This window comes from Chaetomium tenue, assembly GCF_020726465.1.
Source record: "Chaetomium tenue strain MPI-SDFR-AT-0079 chromosome Unknown F5144scaffold_1, whole genome shotgun sequence".
NCBI classification, from domain to species: Eukaryota; Fungi; Ascomycota; class Sordariomycetes; order Sordariales; family Chaetomiaceae; genus Chaetomium; species Chaetomium tenue.
Window position 1 is genome coordinate 5,809,136 of NW_027117329.1, and position 20,640 is coordinate 5,829,775.

The 20,640-nt window shown below is 55.8% G+C and overlaps 7 protein-coding genes across 7 annotated transcripts; 1 reads left to right on the top strand and 6 right to left on the bottom strand.

Moving 5' to 3' along the window:
• Nucleotides 1–594: 594 nt before the first annotated feature.
• F5144DRAFT_480031 (uncharacterized protein) lies at nt 595–1,970 on the bottom strand (the record flags this gene model as incomplete). Its single annotated transcript, XM_066785207.1, has 2 exons — nt 595–752; nt 809–1,970. The coding sequence occupies 2 exons, from the start codon at nt 1,968–1,970 to the stop codon at nt 595–597; spliced, it is 1,320 nt and encodes a 439-aa protein (XP_066649467.1).
• Nucleotides 1,971–3,042: 1,072 nt separating this feature from the next.
• F5144DRAFT_589461 (uncharacterized protein) lies at nt 3,043–4,221 on the bottom strand (the record flags this gene model as incomplete). The annotated part of the gene is made up of 3 exons (XM_066790041.1): nt 3,043–3,392; nt 3,566–4,108; nt 4,167–4,221. The coding sequence occupies 3 exons, from the start codon at nt 4,219–4,221 to the stop codon at nt 3,043–3,045; spliced, it is 948 nt and encodes a 315-aa protein (XP_066649468.1).
• An 890-nt stretch (nt 4,222–5,111) lies between these two features.
• Nucleotides 5,112–7,268, bottom strand: F5144DRAFT_478235 (uncharacterized protein; the record flags this gene model as incomplete). The annotated part of the gene is made up of 5 exons (XM_066785090.1): nt 5,112–5,204; nt 5,276–5,356; nt 5,428–5,522; nt 5,613–6,884; nt 6,971–7,268. 5 exons carry the CDS (start codon nt 7,266–7,268, stop codon nt 5,112–5,114), a joined length of 1,839 nt encoding a protein of 612 aa, XP_066649469.1.
• Nucleotides 7,269–7,506: 238 nt separating this feature from the next.
• On the bottom strand, nt 7,507–10,085 carry F5144DRAFT_617818 (uncharacterized protein; the record flags this gene model as incomplete). Its single annotated transcript, XM_066791894.1, has 5 exons — nt 7,507–8,833; nt 8,903–8,989; nt 9,288–9,337; nt 9,442–9,782; nt 9,955–10,085. The coding sequence occupies 5 exons, from the start codon at nt 10,083–10,085 to the stop codon at nt 7,730–7,732; spliced, it is 1,713 nt and encodes a 570-aa protein (XP_066649470.1). The 3' UTR covers nt 7,507–7,729.
• A 1,452-nt stretch (nt 10,086–11,537) lies between these two features.
• Nucleotides 11,538–13,853, bottom strand: F5144DRAFT_78609 (uncharacterized protein). Its single transcript, XM_066793416.1, has 3 exons — nt 13,266–13,853; nt 12,654–13,195; nt 11,538–12,578 (listed from the first exon to the last, which is right to left on the bottom strand). Exons 1-3 carry the CDS (start codon nt 13,647–13,649, stop codon nt 11,666–11,668), a joined length of 1,839 nt encoding a protein of 612 aa, XP_066649471.1. The 5' UTR covers nt 13,650–13,853; the 3' UTR covers nt 11,538–11,665.
• A 45-nt stretch (nt 13,854–13,898) lies between these two features.
• On the top strand, nt 13,899–16,328 carry F5144DRAFT_78951 (uncharacterized protein). Its single transcript, XM_066793418.1, has 3 exons — nt 13,899–14,305; nt 14,397–15,132; nt 15,219–16,328. Exons 1-3 carry the CDS (start codon nt 14,044–14,046, stop codon nt 15,880–15,882), a joined length of 1,662 nt encoding a protein of 553 aa, XP_066649472.1. The 5' UTR covers nt 13,899–14,043; the 3' UTR covers nt 15,883–16,328.
• A 902-nt stretch (nt 16,329–17,230) lies between these two features.
• On the bottom strand, nt 17,231–19,622 carry F5144DRAFT_478915 (amidase signature domain-containing protein; the record flags this gene model as incomplete). The annotated part of the gene is made up of 6 exons (XM_066785126.1): nt 17,231–18,408; nt 18,466–18,586; nt 18,647–18,663; nt 18,722–19,223; nt 19,301–19,403; nt 19,489–19,622. 6 exons carry the CDS (start codon nt 19,620–19,622, stop codon nt 17,231–17,233), a joined length of 2,055 nt encoding a protein of 684 aa, XP_066649473.1.
• Between the last annotated feature and the right edge of the window lie 1,018 nt (nt 19,623–20,640).

Sequence of the window (20,640 nt, forward strand, 5' to 3'; positions counted from 1 at the left end):
TATTACTATAAGAGATATGTGTAATAATTAAGAAAGCCCCTTGTAGGGGGTTGCAGCCTGTGCACCCAGGAACCAGCCCCATACCAAGCCAGCCGTTGTTATTTCATCTCATGGCCGTTACTTTATTTGTGTTAGTTATTTTTGGGGAACTAGCCCGAGACTCGGTACGGTGCTAACCAAGGACCGCCAAAACCGTCGCCTTGATGATACCCACCTACCAACATGGATACCGCGGCCAGTACCCGACGACCTGTAAAGCGTCCTTTGCATTTTGCGTTTCGTACTCGTAGCCTTGTCTCTGAGCAAGCCTGTGTTTCTAGCCCTTAGTAGTGTTATTTTTGTTTGGACTCGAAATACCACGGAACTTCATAGAACTTCATACCGTCATGGCTGAGGCTCTCGCTCTTCGTTCACCCAACATTTTGAGGGTATTGCAGAATCTTTTGGAGCCACCAGGTCCCTTCCGCCATTCCGGAGAGCTTGAATCCAAAGGCCAATCAGCCTCGCCAGCTTTCGGGCGAAGGGTTCAGAACCCCCGTAAGCCACACGCGTGTGTTGCTTAGCAACCCAGGACAGGCGAACGGCTTCTAGCCGTTAAATATCAAACCCAAGCCCGGAATGTTCTGGGCCACCCCCACCACCGTGACTGATACTCTTCTTCTTCTCCCGTTTCGCCCATCGGAGGCCACAGGCATTGCAGAGAGTTTTAGGTCCACTCGGTCCTTTGCGCCATTCTGGAGACTCGAGTGTCCCTAATAAAAGAAAGTCAGCGCCGTCAACCCCTAAGCCTGGAAGCATATGAACTCACCGCAATCTGTGCAGACGTATTCCTCGGCCATTTTAAGCTTCTTCTTCTTGTCCCCTGTACGCTGCTCTCTATCCTGTGGGATGGCGATTCCGACATCTCCGGTGATCATGCCAATATCCCCCGACACAAGCGTGGGGCTAGCGACTCCCGTCGTGATACCACGGCTTCGCTCGCCTTCTTGGTATCGGAGGCCGGTGAGCATCTCGATGGTGTCAGTGTGCGTTACACCGATCGAGGACCGCCGCGGCCCCGTGATGCCGTCTGCAAGCCCGCCTTCTAGGGACGTTCCCTGTTCCCGGGGTGGAACAGATGCATCCGATTGAGGTTGGAAGGGCGACGGCCCGAAACGCGCGCCGTTTTCGGACGGTGTGGTCTCTTGGCTTCCCCGCCATGTTCTCTCGAGTTCCTCGGCGTCCTCTTGCTCCTCCTTCTGGAGCTCTGCGATCTTGCGCTTGAGGCGCTCGTTTTCCATCTTGTGTTCCAAGAATGAATCGAGGAGAGCGGAATTTTTGGTGGGATACGGCCTGGCCATCATGAAGACGGCTTGGCAGAAGGCCGTCTGGTTGTTTGGATTGGGCGCAAACTTGGGCGCAGCGATATGGGAATGGCCAATGGCTTCGAAGACGGCGTAGGTCCCGTCCTTCTTCTTCATCCTGTAGAAGATACAAAACCGAGTGCCCGAAGCTATGGATTGATTCAGCTCCGCTGTGAAGACACCCACGTCATCTGGGTGCAACAAATCCTGCATGAGCAGGCCACAGAGCTCGGTTGGTTGATAGCCAGTGAGATTTACGGCGCTTGGAGAGACAGTCTTGATCCTTCCATCAGCGTCAAAGATGTGTAGTAAATCCCGGAGCACATCGACCACTCGAGCTGGCCAATTAGGCCGCTTGGTAAATTCGCTCAACCCATTGGGTTGGCTCTGGTTCCCAGCTCCCAAGGGCTCCTGGGCCAGGTCGTTGCCCGTCGTGTCATTAGGAGAGAAGCTGGATGACTGCGGGGTGCTCCCGACCAGGGCGGCCGAGGAGGCTTGGCCCGGCGGGGTTTCGAATGTCGAGGCCAATGGGTCAATTGGGGCCAGCGTCATGGACATTGTGCCGTCGCCAAATTGATAAAAGAAGGAGCCGTCGGGCGGAAATAATGAATAGGCGGGGTCATTCATCTACATGGTCAAACCGATGTCAGTGGGGTTGATGCTTCGCAAGAATGGAACTAAAGGCGAACCTGCAGCGTGGACGTTCCCGAACCCATGCTCATCGGCATCCCGCCCATGTAGCTCGAGGATAGAGAACGCCGGTGAGACATGATGGCGAAATGGGGGAAGGAAGTATGGGGTCGTCGGGACAGCAGCTTAGATTTTGGAGGGGGGCGCGGTCTAGACCCGGCAAGCTCTGTCAACTGCCTGTAAAGCAATGCACGTGCACATTGGTGGCGAAAAGGATGAAAAATAGGTTAAAACGACTTCTGACTTGAAGATGTCTGGTGCGTATAGTATAGTATGTGCACGAAGAGAAGAAAACGAGGAAAAGATATTTTGACTTAACGGAAGGGACGGCAGGCCGACACTTAATTTTGTTCGGTCGATGTCCAGGCGGTCCAGACTCGTCACTTGTCGACTGAGTCGTCGATCACAGCGGGATGCGGGGGGGGCGGGGCTGCAGAGAATGGGATTCCTGATTCCAACATGGGAATCTTGAGGTCCCCGCTTCCCAAAGTCCCTTGGACCCAACCTTTTTACCCTCGCACCGCCCTCTCGGCAATCAGCAGGGGGGCACAGCTCAGCCAACGAAGGCCGTCCACTGGACTGGGGGGCGCTCTTCCGCGGGTCGCACACTGCGCTACTGTCACACCCAGCCGGAGTGTCTTCTCCTGTCGAGACAAGGGACGTAGGAAACAGGGATGAGGAAGGATGAAGCGGGATAAATCTGGTTGGGTTTGTGAGAGTCTGGCAATCTCACCTTGATTCTCGTGACGAACAAAACTGGTAAAATTGAGAAAATTGAAAAAGTCGAGGAGAGGCGACAGGAGATAAGGGAAGACAGGACGTCGCGCTAAATTACTTATAGGGACCTAGGCGGTACGTCACGACAGACAACCCCAGTCGTCTCAATTCCCATTTCGCTCGTGCCCCGATTCACTAGTGGTCTTTTTTTTTTTTTTTGTTCCATTTATCAACAAGAAATCAAAAATAAATTTTCATAACCACTCAGGTTACATACACAGCAAAATATTTCTCACAACTGTTGACCCATCGCACTAATCTCCTTGACCTCCTCAAACTGCTGCACCAAGCCCTCAAACTTGGCCTTGCCCATCTTCCACGCCGTGGCGCCCAGAGGCAGTCTTAAAGGAACTCGCTCGCCGCGACTCGCAACAGTGTACAACGCATCGGCAACGGCACTAGGCTCCATCATGCCCACGCCCGACTTAATGCCCATGTTGACGTACATTTCGAGCTTGCGAGCCGGCATGTCGGGCGCCGCGTACGCCGGGTGCGCGGCGGTGCGTGCCTTGCTGTGGCCCTCAAAGTTGGTCTTGACGCCGCTCGGCTCGACGATGCACACGTTGACTGGGTTGTTATCATCTACGTCAGCCATTGCATCACCCAAAATACCGTCTCAGATCGTGCACCGTTGCAACCCCCAGGGTGTGGTACCACCAGGCGTATCGTGCCCTAACCCGGTGGATCCGCAACTTCAGGCGAACAGACAAAGTCAGGTGAGGTTAGGTCAGGTGAGATGAAAGTATTGCACTTACTCCCCCAATCCGGGTGGACCTCTCTGGCGACGCTCTCCGAGAAGCCCTCCACGGCGAACTTGCCTGCGTGGTAGTACGCGTGGCCGGCGAAGGCGCACAGTCCGGCAAGCGATGAGATGTTGAAAATGACGCCACCTCTAACCTCCCCCCCTTTACCCTGTTTGGCTTGTTGGCGCATGGCTTCGATGGCCCGCGTGGTCACGCGCGCGGTGCCGAAGAACAGCGTCTCCATCTCGCGGTGTGTCTCCTCGGTGGCTGACTCGGTGTCGCCCGAGAGAGAGTAGCCAGCGTTGTTGACGACGACGTCGAGGTAAAATCCGCCCCCGTTCTCGGTCTTGGAGAAATGCTCTGCGGCGGTGGTGAAGGCGGCGTTGACCGACTCTGGGGAGGTCACGTCTAGCGGGAGCTTGAGGATATTGGGGTTGCCGCTAGGGAGGTAGGCAAGATCGGCTGAGTTGCGGGCTGTGGCGATGAGGCGGTGGTTAGGTTTGCTGGCGACGAGCGTCGCGAGGGCGCGGCCGATGCCCGACGAGCAGCCGGTTACTGGAGATCTGGTTAGCTCCTCATATTTTTGAAGGGATGACCTCTGTGGCGGCCTCACTCAACCACACTGCATCGTCTGGCAGCTTGTAGGGCTTGGTGTTGACGGGATTCATTGTCGCAATAACAATTGCGCTTGTTGGATACTCTTGATCAGGGGGACACGACCTTGGCACATAGAAATCATGACAGCTTTTAATAGTCGGTTTCAGCACACCAAACCATCTAGATGCCAGTCCCAGCACCGTAACCTCTCCATCCCACGGCGTAGGAAGCACCTCACTTCCCCATTAACTCCGGGCCCTCAACCGGCGAGCCAAATCCAGCCAAGCCCAACACCTCCATTAACAAACCAAACCCAATCAACATCCAGCCGTGCCCCAGCATCTCAAGACTCCCAGCCGACTTGAGTCATGCCGAACAGGCGTCGCTGCGGCACCAGATCCGGAACCGGCGAGGGAAGGCACGGCGAGCCGAAAACGGGGCTGAGACGGGGGTTCCGTGGGATTTGGATCGCCGGAGCCCGCGCAATTCCCGTCTGCAACGAGACGCCCGAACACGCTCGTCGGCATGCAAGGCGCCGAGGAGTTGCGCATACCAATTGCTGCCTCGCCTCGCCATTCGCCAATCGTGTCTTATCGATCGGATGACGTTCCCCCCACCGGTCGAGGACTCGGGAGCTCCTCGGAAAATATAAACCGTGCCGGGAGCCGGAGGGATATTGCTTAGGTGCCTAGGTAAGCAGTTATGAATGGATGTACACAGTACATAACTGGAACCACCAATGCGGAGAGGCGACATCGGCACGTTCCGGCCGGCCGGCAATGACATGCCGAAACACGAGTCTTCTCGAACAAAAGGCGGGCGCGGGAGCTTGCAGGGGGGGTTGTCGAGCGCCCCTCCGGTGATGGTATCACAACTACACAGCACGCAATGTGACGGGGTATACATTTTCGACACCTAGGGACAAGTCGTCGAGTTAAATAGTACAGATGGCTGCTGCCCACTACCATTCCGCCACCTCCCCGTGGGCAGGCTTCTGCACACGGACGACCTTATCGCAGTTGAGGAGGCAGAGCGGGTCGAAGGCGGCTTTGATCTGAATAGTTGGCGGGGTGGTTAGCAGATGCTTGACTTTTTTTCTAGGTGATAAAAAAGGGGGTTTCTTACCTTCCTCATAGCATCCACCGTCGTCTCGCCCAACTCATGGGGCAGGTAATCACGCTTGACAAGGCCGACGCCGTGCTCGCCCTGAAGAAAAAAAGAAACCCAGTCAGTAAAACGAAAGGTCTGCGAGGGGGAGAGGTCGTTAGTGTGTTTACCGTAACGGTGCCTTCCATCTCGACCGCCCGCTTCACCATGCGGTGGACGCAATCCTCCGCCAGCTTCCGTTCGACCTCGTTGTACAAGAGAATAACTATTAGACAGGTCAGCCATGTGTCCTATCCACATATCAATCCACCCCGGGGAGTAGGGCGTTAGTCCGGCAAGGGAGAACAGAACATACTATGGAAGTTCCCATCGCCCACATGCCCCACAATCGAGCTCGTCAACCCGGTCGTCTTCAAATCCTTTTTCGTCTCCTCAATAATATCCGGCAGCCTGCTCATCGGCACAGCCACATCCCCCGTCCAGACATGATCCCCAGGCCTCCTCTGGCCCATCGTCGCCCACAGCGCATCCTTCCTTGCTGACCACAACTCAGCCTGCTCATTCTCATCGCGCGCAAAATCAAACGACTGGCCGCCCGCGCGCTTGGCCATGGCGCGCACGAGGTCGACCTGCTCCTTGACGCCGGCGGGCGAGCCCGAGAACTTGAAGAACAGCGTGGGGGCCTCGCGCCACTTGCGCGTGGTGTTGCCCAGCGCGTTGATGAAGCGCATCTGGTCGTCGTCGAGAATCTCGACGGCCGCCACTGTGACTCCGTCACCCACCACGCGCGCCACGCAGTCGGCCGCGTTGCGGATCGACGGGAAGCTGGCCACCGCGACGGACGCCGCGGCGGGGGTGACGCACAGCTTGAGCGTGGCTTCCGTGACGAGCCCCAGGGTGCCTTCGGAGCCGATGAAGAGGCGGGTCAGGTCGTAGCCGGCGCTGCTCTTGCGCGGGCGCTGGCGGGTCTTGATGACGGTGCCGTCGGCGAGGACGACGGTGAGGGAGAGGACCCACTCGCGCATGGTGCCGTAGCGGTAAGCGTTGGTGCCGCTGCACCCGGTCCCGATCATGCCGCCGATTTGGGCGCCCGGCCCCGGGTCTGGCGGGAAGAAGAGGTTGTGCTCGGCCAGCTGCTCGTTGAGATCCTCCCAGCCGACGCCGGGCTGCACCACGACGTCCAGGTCCTCCTTGTGCAGGGCGAGCACCTTGTCCATGCGGCTGAAGTCGACGCAGATGCCGCCGCGGGTCGGCGTGTAGTGGCCCTCGAGGCTGGTGCCGCCGCTGTAGCCAACGACGGGGATGCGGCGGACATGGCAGATCTTCATGAGGCGGGCGACCTGTTCGGTGGTGGAGGGGTAGACGACGCAGAAGGGCTTGTGGGCGGGGTCGGATTGGTGGGAGGACCAGTCCGAGGTGGCGTGCTGCTGGATGTCGTCCTCGATGGTGCTGACGTTCTCCTGGCCGACGATCTCGACGAAGTCGGCCCAAGCGGCCTCGAGGTGGGCCGGGTTGAGATTGTAACTCGGCGGTTGGGTTGCGTTCAGGGGTAGCGTCGAGTTGGGGTCGACGTCGCGCGGGTACTGGTAGCCCAGCAGCCATGAAACGGAGCCAACGAAGAAGAGGACTGTGGCACAATGAACAGTCAGATTGGGGGCGCATTGGAGGTAACGATAGCAGCAGCGTAAGGGAGCCCAGTAGAAGAAGGCGTACCAAAGGTAAGACTAAAGTTCCTCGCCATGCTCGACTCGGGCCTCGTCCTCGCCATGCGTTCGAGGTCGGCCCTCTCACGCTGGAGACGTTTCATGATACTGTGGGTCAGCTGGCCCTGGAACGAGTGCCCGCTCGGCCTGGGCTTGTCGCTGTTGTTCTCTGTCGATGCGAAGCGCACGGGTGCGATACGGAGAGAGAGATATGTCGACCGGCGAGCAGCAGCACCAGCTCCAGTTCCAACCGGAGCTGTCAAGCGCTGCCCCAGGCCTTTGGGCATCCTGCCCGCAAGCCGCGACATGGCGGGTATCGGTATGTGTATCGATATGTTGAGGGGTCAATTGGCCTTGGGTTCGGAGCTGGAAGCTAGCTCGGCCGCATGCCGTGTCGTCGGTTATCGCTTTCGTCGCTGGTCCGGGGATGTCAAGCCGAGTGCCAAGGTCTAAAAGTTGATGCGGGAGAGAAAAAAGGTCGGAGCTCCCGGCATGGTGGAGCCCCGCAATGGCCGTTGAGCAGGGGTTCTCCCACCCAAAGATGACATCGAACACCGGAAGCACGCCAGCATCTCACAATTGGTGATCTGTGTGACAAAGATCACATCTGCCTATATCAGTATCTAGTTGGTATCTAGTTCGCTAAACCAAATACTCCCCACACCAGGCGATGATTGCCGTAATCCCACAAGATACTCTAACAATGTACTCTACCTAAAGTCTGTAAGTCCGCCTTCTTCACCACCCCAACGCCCCCTCACCTCACCCCTTACTTCCATGGATTATCATCCCCAGGCACGACATGAATATGGAACGTTGGCGGTCCGCCAACGCCCTGGACGTGCTGGAGATACGTCTCCAGCTCGCCCCCGTCGTTCACCAGCAGCGGTAGCTCGCCACCTTTGCCGTCCTTGACGATACCCTCGATTTTGTAGCAGATGCCGCCGGGTGTTTTTTGCACGGCGGCTTTCCGCAGCTCATCCATGGTTCGCTCGGTTAGCGGTGCTATCCACTGTCCTTGTACGCCGGGGAACATCATCATGGCGGCACCGGTCAGCCGGAAGAAGGCAGCGACGCCGCTAGATGATGTTGGCTCCGGTACCAGTTGCTGCGGCCCCTGTGGTTGTTGATGTTGCTTCTGCTGCTGCTGCTGTTGTTGTTGTTGTTGTTGCTGTTGTTGTTGTTGCTGTTGTTGTTGTTGTTGCTGCTGTTGTTGCTGTTGCTGCTGCTGCTGCTGTTGTTGTGGTGGCGGTGGCGGCGGCGGCGGCTGTTGCGGTTGGTAGGTTTGTGCCTGCTGAGCGACGTCATATACTTGCACGTACGAATCCTCTACGAAGGGGCTCTGGCTCTGTGGCTCAACCGATATGTTGGCCCCCAGCTGCGCATCCACCATTTGCTGGTCCGCCTGGCCTCCCGCGTCGGCCAGAACCAGGCGAGATTGGACATGGGGGAAAGGCTTCTTCTTGTTCTTGACGCCCGGGGGCCGGCCACGCCGTCGGGATTGGACTGTTTCTGCAGGTGTTTCCGCCACCGCGGAGTCGTGCCCAGGCGTAGTGGATGTTTGTGCTGGTGTCATTTCCTGGGTTGCCTCCTTGCTTGCGGGGGTCGCCTGTTTCCCCTTGGACTTTGGAGGCGGAGTCTCCGAGGGCGGTAGTAGAATTGCCGGAGTCTTTCCCAAGCGGAACACATCATCTCGGTACCTCCTGGTCGCGTCTTTACAAAGCACGTTGATAGCCTTTAACTTGCGCTGATACTCGGGATCGGTAGCTCCAACCGCAACGATTCTGCTCAGCTCAGGTGACTCGGCAATCCATCGCTTCTTCAGCCCGTCAAAAAAGTCTAGCCCTTCCTCTAGCTTGGACGTAAACTTCTCCTGGGCCAAAAGGTTGTACAGCTGGCCGCGGACCAACCTCCCCTCCTCCGGATTTAAACCAAGAATGACCTTGGCATCGGCCAATGTCACGGCAGTGGCCTCGGTCCTGATCCTCTTTGTCACGTCACAGGCAATGACCTCGATGGCCAGTTTTTTCTTGTCCATATCAGTGTGGTCCCACATGATGGAACGGAGGGGCACGCTGTCGCGGATTAGCTGCTCCTTGAGTGACTCCCATCTCTCGGGCCCTACGAGCGTTTTCTTGTAGACGCTTGCATCCACGCAAATGGTGTAGAAGCTCTGTCGCATGGCGGCGTAAGTCTCCTTGTCCAACTGCAGGATCTGTTTAGCTTCGGTGAGGGTGGTCTCGGACGGGAAGCGGGCCGGCCCTGGAGGGTCGGGGGGCAGACCTCCGTACGGCTTGGTATGTCGACGGCGCTTCTTAGTCGCCCACCTCTCCTGGCTCTCGGCCTCGTAAGCGCGCTTCCGGTAATTTCTCCGGGCCTCACGCAGTGCGTTGAGGGTCTCCTCCTGCACCTGCGCGTCGACCGACTCTAGTCCGTTAGCCCCGTAATTCCAGTAGTCGCTCTGGTCCCCTTGGACTTGACCGCTGGCGTCGACTCCATTGCCGTTGCCATCCCCGGCGTAATCTCCCACTTCAGCGCCGCCAGCGCCGTCTTCCGCACTACCGGTCCGCTGCCGCCTAATGTCGGACGCAGGATATCCGCCGTTGCTCCTCAGCAGCCATCCGTTCTTGGACCGAATCCGCGACACCTCACGGTCGCCGACTGAGTAGCCCTCATCGGCGAGCATGGAGACCATCTCCTTCTGGGACAGGTTCCGCTCCCATAGCTCCTTCACCCGCGCGACGAGCTGCTCATTCTTGTAGGCGGGGTTCAGCTTGCTGGGGAACCCCCAACGGGAGAATGCTCCTTGGAAGGCGCGACGACTACAGAGGCGGCCGGGCTATGGTCAGCTTGCGCGTGTTGGAGATGCATGATGCGACAAAGGCCATTTGGGATCGCTGTGGTGATGGAAGGGTGAAAGTTGCATTCCCATAGGATGCAGAGTGCAGTAGAGGAAGGTGGGTGTACGGTGAGGGAAATGTGCAAGTTGACAACAATTGCGTTACTTGCCTCGGAGTAAAGTCATGATGCACTCGCATGTATTCCACCACATCTTCAATTGATCTTTTCTCTTCGACGTATAAGCGATAGCATGTCAGTCGATGCTGCTCCCAGCGGTACACCATGGCTGCGGTGCCAATCGTTCGGACGACCGAAGCTTGTGGGGGGGGGCCACGGTTTGCGATGGTTCGAGTTGTGGCTCGCCGGAGATTTTGCGCAGCTGGAAATTGGGGACAATTTCGACTGCCGGAAATCGTGAACCGAATCCAAGCCTGGATTTAATCACCCGGGCAGTGGTTCTAGTAAGAGCCCCGCTTATTTCATCCCTTTTCCCGTAAACAACACCTCCCCCTGATTGCTCAGCTCTTCGGTGAGGTGTTTGTGCGTCCTCATGTCCTCTTAGATGGCATAGAGAAACATCTCTATGCGTCGACAAGATTAAAAAAGCCGGTCTAGAAAGAGAAGAGTACATAAGAAAAAAGTCTAGGATAAGAGCACTAGAAAGAAAGAGAGGGGGGGGGAGGGGGGGAACAGAAAAAAGATGAAAGTGAGAAGCATCTCTCTTATTACATTGTTGTTTCTTTAAACCTGAAATCCCAAGTTTAAAAGCAAACTCGGGTGAGTCGGAACAAGCATGTGGCAAAGCACTTTTGGTGTACTGTGACGACATGAACGACCTAAACTGAAGAGTCAGGCAGTAAAAAGTGACGTTCAGCATACCTTACGTACATAGGCTAGGTATGTGGTCTGTTTCTGTGAGGGGAAGAAGAAAAGAGACGGCTTTCGAAGCCAGACCAGTTTTCTGTTTGTTGCGGACATGCCTGTAAAAGAAATGTGAAAGAAGTACCTAAGGAGTATTTGGAATATTTATTGTGAATAACGTTATCGCTAGTTATTGGGTATCATCTAAAACATCTGTCTATTCCGCATTCCACCTAACCGATTTAATAATTAACTGCCCTCAGTCTTGACGCCACAGAGATGCCAGTGGTGGATAACACAGATTCGCCCTCGAAAACCAACACAGGTTGACTCGACAACAACCCACCCTGCCTCCAACCCCATCACCTTCTTTCCACACCACTGTACGCTGTGAGGTGCAAACGCCTGGACGTCTTGGCGCGCGCGGGCTGCACACCACTTTTAATTTTTTTGACGGCTGGAACGGGGGGCGAACGAACTGCAAAATAGAAATGGCTATAGCAGTCTCCCTACTAGATGCGCGGACTACCTATATATATATTCTGATAGATCTAGCTTGGTAGTATCTAATTCCACTACGCGATTGGTAATGCGGATAATACGCGTTGAGATATTGATAGATATATATTGAAGCTGATGTTGATTGATGGTTTTTGCCAAGAAATTTCGTAAAAAGGTCGAAAAAGTTTGGAAACAGAGATAAATCCATCAATATCTCAACGCGCATTATCTGCATCACCGATCGCATAGTAGAATCCGATACTACTGAGTTAGATCTATCAAAATATATAAACAGGTAGTCTGCGCATCTAGTAGGGCGATTGGTATAGCTATTTCTATTTTGCAGTTCGTTTTCCCCTTTCCAGTCGACCCAAAAAATTAAAAGTGGTGTGCAGCCCGCGCGCAACGCGCCAAGACGTCCAGGCGTTTGCACCTCACAGCGTACACCATCCACAACCACCCACACAACCCCAACCCCAACCCCAACCAGCCAACCAGTCAGTCACCACCCACCCCCCCTCAAAAACCCCAACTCCTCCTCCAACGGCACCACCACCCCCTCCACCACCCCCACCCGACACCCGAGCTCCCCCAAATCCGTATCCGGGTCCGCGAAACCCTTCATACAATACAGCACCGCCCCGCGGAACGCAAACGACAGGTTGCCCTTCTCCAGCCGCACCCACCGCTTGAGCGTCTGCAGGTCGGTCGCCTCGTTGGGCCGCGCCCCGGGGCCCAGGTCCGTGGCCTGGCGGAGGGACTCGATGCGGCGGCCGGAGTGGATCTCGAGGAGGAGGCGGGCGAGGGTGAGCAGGTTGATGCTGTCGTCGTGGGTGGAGGGGGTGGTGGTGGTGGTGTAGATGGTGTCTGGGGGCGGTTGGGTGGTGGTGGAGGTGGTGGAATGGGGGTAGTGAGGGGCAGTGTTGTAGGTTTTGCTGACGAAGGCGTGGTGGATGTCGGCGCGTTTGGTTTGCCCGGCTGTGCTGCTGCTGCCATGGTCTGTTGCGGACAGGGGCTGTTCGAAGAAGTGGATGTCGCGTCCGCTCCAACGGTCGCCGACCCATGGTGTTTTGTAGAGTTGCAGAAAGGATGCCACCAATGTGATGCAGAGGACGTAGCGGTCCTCTTGCGTTAGGGGCTGCCACTTGTTGTCTGTTGAGAAGAGGATATCCTCCAGCGAGACAAGATCGTTTCCTACATGTATTGGCCGCTGCACTGCTGGATACGTACCCCGTAACACAGACTGAGATGTTAGATCCAGGCAAAAGCCGAGACAGGCATGCCCCGCAGAAGAGTACGACGAGCAGATGTCTTGTACTATCTTTAAGCCGGAGATGGTTTCCGGGGCCGAACTTGAAAGAGTCGGGCCTCCGGGGGCGGATGGAGACGAGATATTGAACTTGATACCAGCCGATCTGGAAATCCATTGTTGTCAGCCTGTCCTCACTCATTGGAATCCGAAGATATGTAGTTGTAAGGGTTATTTTTACCTCGGCGGCAAAACCGGTTCATCCAGCACCTTGACTTCAGCGAGATACCAGGTGGCGGTGTTTGCGTCTCCTGTACCCTTCAGAGCCAAGGTAAAATTTGCCTGGTTATGCACCTGACCATCTCTACCGCCGCGGGTCCGTAGATGTTGTTTCTTCTTTCCTTTGCGGACCATGCGATGTTCAAGCAGCAAGTGAGCCCGGTGAGAAGCGTGGACGCCACAAGCCCAAGCCTTGCAGAGCACCTGGTGGAGGTGAGCGGCGTGCTCGTAGACCTGTTGAAGAGGCATGCTCAAGCTGGACTTGCCGCGTTTTTGTGCTGAGTGTGGCAGGGAGGCTTGTTCCAAATTCCTCGCCTTTGCGATGAATAAATCTAGCTGGTCGTTGCATTCTTTAATATTGTTCAGCAGTTGGCGGATATCGCGTCGCTTCATCGTCAGCTTGATGCGCCGCCGAAACTCAAACTTGACGTGGCCCTGGTGTTGAGACCCGGGAACTGGACGGTTTGCTTCCAGTATGGCCTCGAGGTCGTCAGCGCTAGTAGCCTAAAGATCATATAGCCGCGGTCAGAGTCTTGATACATTTTCGTGAGTACCCTCGAGCGTAGAAACGTACATTGGACCTCTCAATATCCAAGTGCCTTGCGAGAGTTTTGACACAGCCCTCCATCTGACTGACTGTGTAGGCGTAAACTTGATACGTCTCCCCGAGTTTCTCCCGTAACCCGTTGATCAGCTCTGGGTCATCCCACAGGTTGCTTTTAGGTTCATTCAAGAGCTCTTCCAACTCGGCTTCGCTTGCGAGGTCCGTTAAAAGAAGGCGGAGTGTCATTTCGTAGGACGAGTATTGGATCCAGAGATCCCGCCTGGCTTTCTCTAGCACATCTTGCCATTTAAAAAAGACCTTGGCTCTATCCAGACTTGATTCATAGTGCTCTATGGCTGAGATGATGAGAGGTATAGCGCCCAGCACCAAACCAGCGACTTCGAACCCGGACATACCGAAAGGGGAGCCGATCGCCTCGACTGTGTAAGATATATTGGGGCGAGCAGTGATTTCGTCACTTGATATCTGTATACCAGATAGACAAGCTCGAAATTACAATGGTCGCATGTTAGATTAGAGTTTGCCCGGTCGAAAAACCACATCATGAAGGAAAGCAAGAGGATGTCTGGCATCGCCAGGCGAGGCTGGCTGCCTACATGTAGGGGGTGATTGGTGCCCGCAGCTGACTGAGCGTGCAACCGATTTCCCAATTCGAGCTGAGCGTTGCAGGGAGGCTCGCGCATATTCGCGATTCGGTCTCTTGGCCATCAGCATCATAGAACGAGACTGTTACCATACATGTACTCAAACTGCCCATCTCAAGTCCACTCGGGTCTTCGTCTCTACAATGGAGCCCGACATATTCACTCTTGCCAGTGGCTGCCGGCAGTCCTTTGACGCCCTCGGCAAAGAGCTGCTTGTCCATCCGACTGTACTCATGCCGCGGGAATACGTCGAGAATGAAGGTGGCCGGTTCAGGGTGTGGTGCGGGAACCTCGGTGCCTTGCAGCAGAGCTTTGCTTCCCTGGACTACCGGCTACGAGAATCCCCGGTCATATTGTCCAGTGTCGGCGGGTTGCTTCAGCAGCTGCGCTCCAACTTGACTGAAAGTAAGCAAGTTGTCCTGCTTAGATATAGCGAGCCGAGCTCACGCTGGCATAGGTATATCTGTTGTGTCTAAGTAACGGCTCGCTTTCGAAGATCAGACGCGGTTCGACGATCTGAGTGATGAATCTACCGACGACAGTGAAGACGATAATGGAAGTACCGCCGGCCAGCGACACGAACTCACGATGCGTTTGTCAAGTATCGTCGACCTGGTAAAGAAGCTATACGAGCTTGGGTTCAAAATCCGCGATCCCCGTTTGCGGCCCTCATCTTCCAAAGCGAACCGCTACCGAGAGGTTGATTCAGACACGGGCGTCGATCTTTTCGACGTCTTTCCTGAATTTGACCAGCAGCATGTTGGTGCGTTGTTCAAATCCCTCCGGCAAGGAAAAGGGCCCCCCCCAGCTGCCGCCGCAGAGAACCTTGATTATCTAGTGCCTCGTCTAGCGGCATCCATCACTTTACGGCGTAGGCACTTCCGATACTGGGAGAAGCATGGGAAAAAGTTGTCTCTCCATTCAATTCCACGTATCAAACCAGTCGAGGCTACCGAGAATTCCAGGCCCGTTAGTCAGGGGCAACGAGGCGAGATGCCCCAGCCAAGTCGGGCGTTAGGTACCGACGAGCCGAAGACGTTGATGTCCATGACAGAGGCGACCAAGTACCAAGACAATCTCGACGACATGACGGAGAAGGGAACTGTCGTCTCCTATGCGTCGACAGCTCTCGACGCCGACGGGCATCGCCTAGAACTGCCACCCCCTCCGCCGGAGGCCCTCGGGGGCAAGGACTTTGTGTGCCCCTACTGCTCGGTCATCTGCCCCGCAAGGTATGGACAACGGAAAGTTTGGAGGTGAGTTGAACATTCCGTGTTTTTCCAAGACTGGAGGGAATGCATGTAACACTCTGGCCTAGGTCCCACGTCTTGTACGATCTCCAGCCGTACGTCTGTACATACCAGGATTGTCCAGAATCATCCCAACTTTACCGGTCCAGGAGGCAATGGGTAGACCATGAGAGCTCGCGGCATAGACGGCTCCATCGGTGCTATGAACACCCGGAAATGCTTTATAAAAGCCCCGACCAACTGAAGCATCATCTGCAGCGGGACCACGCCGGTCGCCTCACAAATGAACAGATGGACAGCCTCGTCGAACTTTCCGGTGTCAGCGTCTTGGACGAGCTCTCTCACTGCCCAATTTGCCTTGAATCAGCACCGTTTGCTAAAGGTCTTGAAAATCACTTGGCCCACCACCTCGAACAGTTTGCCATGTTTGCGTTGCCGAGATCAGCCGAAGCTGGCGCCTCTACCACAGACAAGCCGGATTCTCAAAGGATGGGTGAAGGATCTCGGGACTCGGAGCGGTCGCTTGGCCCGCCGGTATTTTCAGACCACGGTGCCCCCAACAGCGCTCTCAGCATCGACGACGACTCGAGTAGTCGTGTACATTCCATAGCCCCAGCCGTAGATGGTGGAGGTTCAGATCAAATGCCGTCTGATGAGACGCTAGAACAAAGGCGACTGACACTCGATCCTTCAAGGCACCCCTACGGCGCAACGGACCCATCGATTTGGTGAGGTATATGGTCGACGCCGCGTTGGAGCACAGAGAAAACGCACAGTGGCGGAAAGCTACTCTGCTGCTCCTACTCGCGATCAAGATACAAATCGAGGGCCTTGGGGCCGATCACCCCTCTACCCTAATTACCATCGCGGAACTCGCTCAGACATATGCCATCAGAGACCGATGGATCGAGGGCGGGAACCTATGGGCTCGGCTTGTGCAGATTGGGAGGAGGAAACTGGGAGATGAGCATCCCCAAACGATCTCATACATGAAGTGTTTGGGAGAGACATATGCGAAGCAAGAGCGCTGGGAAGAATCCGAATCTCTATGGAAGGAGATTATAGGGATAGAAGCCGGGATGCATGGGAAGGATAACGCTGACACGCTAGCGAGTCTCGAATCACTAGCGGATCTATATAAAAGACAAGGTCGGCGAGAGGAGAATGAGGCGCTGATCTTAGAGATAGAGGCACTGCGGGTGCCCCATACCAGGATTGTAGAAGTACTACACAGGATCCATTCCTTACAAATGGGCCTGAGGAAACCGGAGGGGTATTAAAAAGAATAAAGGTCAATCGGAGGTTCCGCAAACAGAGGTACCCTACCTAATGCGTTGCCCACCATATAGAAAATCACCGTCTTCTGGTATGAACAGGGCCGCCTTGATGGGGCGTCGGACTTGATGCGGGAAATCGACCGGGCTAGGGCCGAAACTGAGAGAACAGACAATCTTGTTGCCTTCCCAAACGTTGGCTCATCGGATAAAAGCGGAAGCTTGACGGGAAGCTAAGGAATTAGAAGGATGATAGAGTTGCTTTTCACACCTGTAACCTTTTCAAGAAACATTCTTGGGCACATTCCCAAAACATCCTCCCCCGTTTTAGAGTATTTCCAGTAGGTAGTTCAAAAAACATAGATCTGGTCTTGATTATGCTCCCATTTGGGGCGCGTGTGTACCATATCATCACTCATGTTTGTCCGTCCACGCCACGACATCAAGGCTGTATGGTGTAAGTGGTTGGTCGTGGTACGAACACAATAGAGTCGACGGGGGGGACAAAATACAAACGGCCCTCGAGACCCGCACAGTCTCCTATCCAAATGGCTCAATGAAGTGTTAGAAGGTCCCAGGCAGCCGGCAAAACACCACCTGAGTGATTTGGTGGACATTGACCGAACGAGAGGCTGGCCCAGGGGCCGTCAACACCCATACCAGGTTTGTTCACTTATACAGCTAACTCGGACACACCCAACTAGTACATACATCCAATCTTCCGCCCTCTATACCATCCGCCACTTCATAATACAGCCCAGTACCCTAAAAGTCCATCATTAAACCCCCTTCGTCTCTACCACCCATCAATCAACCACCACCACCTGGCCCTCCCCTGCCTCCGCCCTCTCTTCCCTCGCCCTTCTTTCTTCCGCCTCCCTTTTCTCCTCTGCCTGCCCCTTCTCCTCCGCCCCCCTCCTCTCATCCACCTCCTTCCTCTCCTCCTCCTCCCTCCTCTCCTCCGCCTCCCTCCTCTCCTCCGCCTCCTTCTTTTTCTCCGCCTCCCTCTTCTCCTCCGCCTCCTCAACCTTCTTGCCAACCAACTCCTTCACCCCCGGCCACTTCCGCGCCAGCTTGATAATATCCAACCACTCCTCAGGCCGGCGCCTGCCGCCTGGATAGACATTATTCAGGTAGGCCTCGCGCTCCCTCGCAAAGGCCAGCAGCTGCTCCTCCATGCCCCACTCGGCAAGGGCCATGAGGCCGACGGGCAGGGGCCCGCCGTCGGCTTGTATGGGGGCCTCGGCGTAGCCGGCGGGCACGCTCACGGCGGGGCAGCCGCTCATGTTGGCGAGCCAGACAAAAGTCATGTTGCGGATGAGCTTGTTGGCGTCGATACAGCCGTAGGTCTGGTCGCCAGGGGTGATGGGCCAGCCGGCGGCGGGGGTGACCGGGGTGAGGAGCAGCAGGCCCGGGTATTTGTTGAAGAGGAAGGCTAGGTGGCGCATGATGACGACGCGGATCTGACCGTAGCGGAGGTAATCGATGGCCGGGGTCTGGGTGCCGGTGCAGAGGCTGACACGGGTGGCGGGGCTGAGCAAGTCGAGGAAGCGGTCCGGGTTGTTGGCGCGCGCCCGCGCGTCTGCCGCCGCCTCCGTTACGCACGTCGCCGAGTGTGCTAGTTGCCCCTCGCGCAGGAACGGTAGATCCACCTCAACGACCTCGTATCCGAGCGTGGTGAGGTGCGCGAGCGACTTCTCGAAGATCTCCAGCACGTCTTCGTCCGCCGTGGCTACCCACTTGCGGCACACGCCGACGTACTTCTTAGCGGAGGGGTCCGGGGGCGTGGATACGGCGAGCAGGTTTTGGACGGGGTCGTTGGGGTTGGGCTGTGACGCGAACCGGTATGCGATGGTCAGGTCTGTCGCGGTTGAGGCCATGGGGCCGACCGTACACATGGACGAGCTCATGTGGCACGTTCGGTTGTGTGTAGGTTTGAGGCCGTAGACACCGCAAAAAGAGGACGGGATTCGGATGCTGCCACCTGGAGCGAAACAAATCGTCAGGCATGTTTTGGAAGAATCTGCTTAGCTTCACTTACCTGCGTCGGTCCCAATCGTAATCGGTACCATACCGGCACAGAGAGCAGACCCTGCGCCAGATGATGACCCGCCTGGGTAGTACGACTTGTTGTACCAGTTGATGGGAGTCCCCGTCGATGGCTTGATAAAGATTAGTTCTTACCATCAAGCAACCCAGCCAAAATTGTAACCGATACTCACATTGCAGCCGGTCGTGTCTGCGGCGTCGTCAGCAAAAGAAAGCACCCCTGGGGCGAGAAAAACATGTAAACTTACCCATGCCAATCTCATGCTGGTTCATCTTGCCCACCATAATCGCACCCGCCTCCTGCAACGCTCTTGCCGGCCAAACCGTGTCCTTACACTCCCGCCGAAAATACTCCTCCCCCTTCGTGACCCGCATCCCCATGCGCGAGACAAACCCCTCCACGGCCAAATCATCTTTCACCCCAAACGGCACGCCATCCACAAAACTAAGCGGCTTGCCCGCCGCCCAGCGCGCCGCCGACGCCTCGGCCGCCTTCATCGCCTCGTCGGGGCGCACCTGCGTCCACGCAGCGGCGTACGGCGACAGCGGCCGGCGGCTCGCGTCCGTCAGCCGCACCAGCTCCGCCACCACGTCGAGCGGCGACGCCGCCCCGCTCTGGTACAGCTCGTGGTAGTCCGCCACCGACAGGAAGCGGCCCGCCAGCCCGGCGGGTTGCGTCCGGCACAGTTCGAGCTCCAGGGGCAGCATGGCGTCTGGGGAGGTGCCGTCGGCGAAGGGGATTACGTCCGGCTGGGGGAAGAGGGATGGGGTGTTAGAGGGTGGTTGGGATTGGGATAAGGAGTGGTGAGTGGTGATGGCTGCCTTACCTGGATTCGCCATGGGACGCCGTCTAGGCCGGGGGTGTATTTGGCTTGTCCGAACTTGGCGTTGTGCCAGAGTAATTTCTGGAGGAAGGGCAGGCGCTCGATGCTGGGGATGGTGAGCAATGGTTGGCCGCCTTCAAGTTTGGTGGTGTGTATGGTGTTGCAGGTATATACATAGGGAACACGCTTACATGGCCGAGGCGATGACAAGAGGATAGCCACGCATGGGAGGATTACTGTCCTCTTCGATCCGGTACTCCAACGCCGAGGCGGGTGCCTCTTTTGCGCCGGGATGGTTGGCGAATCGCCTGGTGTTGGGAGCCATTGTTGTGTTGCCGCTCAATGAATGGGACGTGGCGAGTATGTGGTCGAATATGTTGTCGAACGTCTACGAAGACGCGAAGTTGAGATGAACTGTTGTCTCCCCGGTACCTCAGATGGTAGGTATCCAAAAAAGGTACCGACAAGATACAGTTTTGGATGTTCAGACGCGGTTCCAATGGTTCTCACTTCAATCCCATCGCAACTTCCCGCAACTCAATCCCTGTTTGAGCACGAGTGAGCACTAACGAGCCAGGGTAGGATTAGGAAGGATCCTCCAACAACGATTCGATGAAGAACGAGTTTCATCAATAAGGAAGTTTCAATGATGGGGGAAAGGAACCATGGAGTTGGGATCCAATAAAACACCTGCTTGGTGTTACTTTTGTACACCTCGAATAGCTTAAAAGGGATAAGAGATGGCTGAGTGGGTTCAGGGTTACAGTGATGCCCCACTTGAGCTTTGGTGATGCCTCGGTTGATCTGAGAAGAATGGCGACGGCAATAAACAAGTGGGTTATCGTCGACGGCTCAATGTAAGAATGGCAAAAAGAACGGAAGTTTGGAAGGTGGAAACCCGAACAAAGAGACATGGCCAGCAGTGTTGCCGCTCAAGCCGTCTCCCCTCCCTTGGTTTGTCACAGCTCACATCACGATCCATAATTGTTTTTAAAGGAGCATCAAGTAAATTCAAAGCAAGCAAACAAGCGAGCAAGCTTGATCTACCTAATGCGAGGCAGTCCAATGACCGCAGGCGAGCTCAACCACATGCGGGAGCTCCACCTAATCCATGTGTGTCCAGTCAAACCACGACCGCACTATGCCATGTCTAACCCACCCACCGTGACCCGTTAACGATAGAGAGAGAGGGAAAAGAAGGAAAATAAAGAAAAGAAGCAAAACCAGAAACCCCAGGTCCGAGGACGCAGTGGCTTCCGGGACCTCGCCCAGTCCAGCCCGATGATCCAGTGCCATCAAGAGATAAAAACCAAACCCCTCCCAAAGCTCAATGGCCCTCTAAA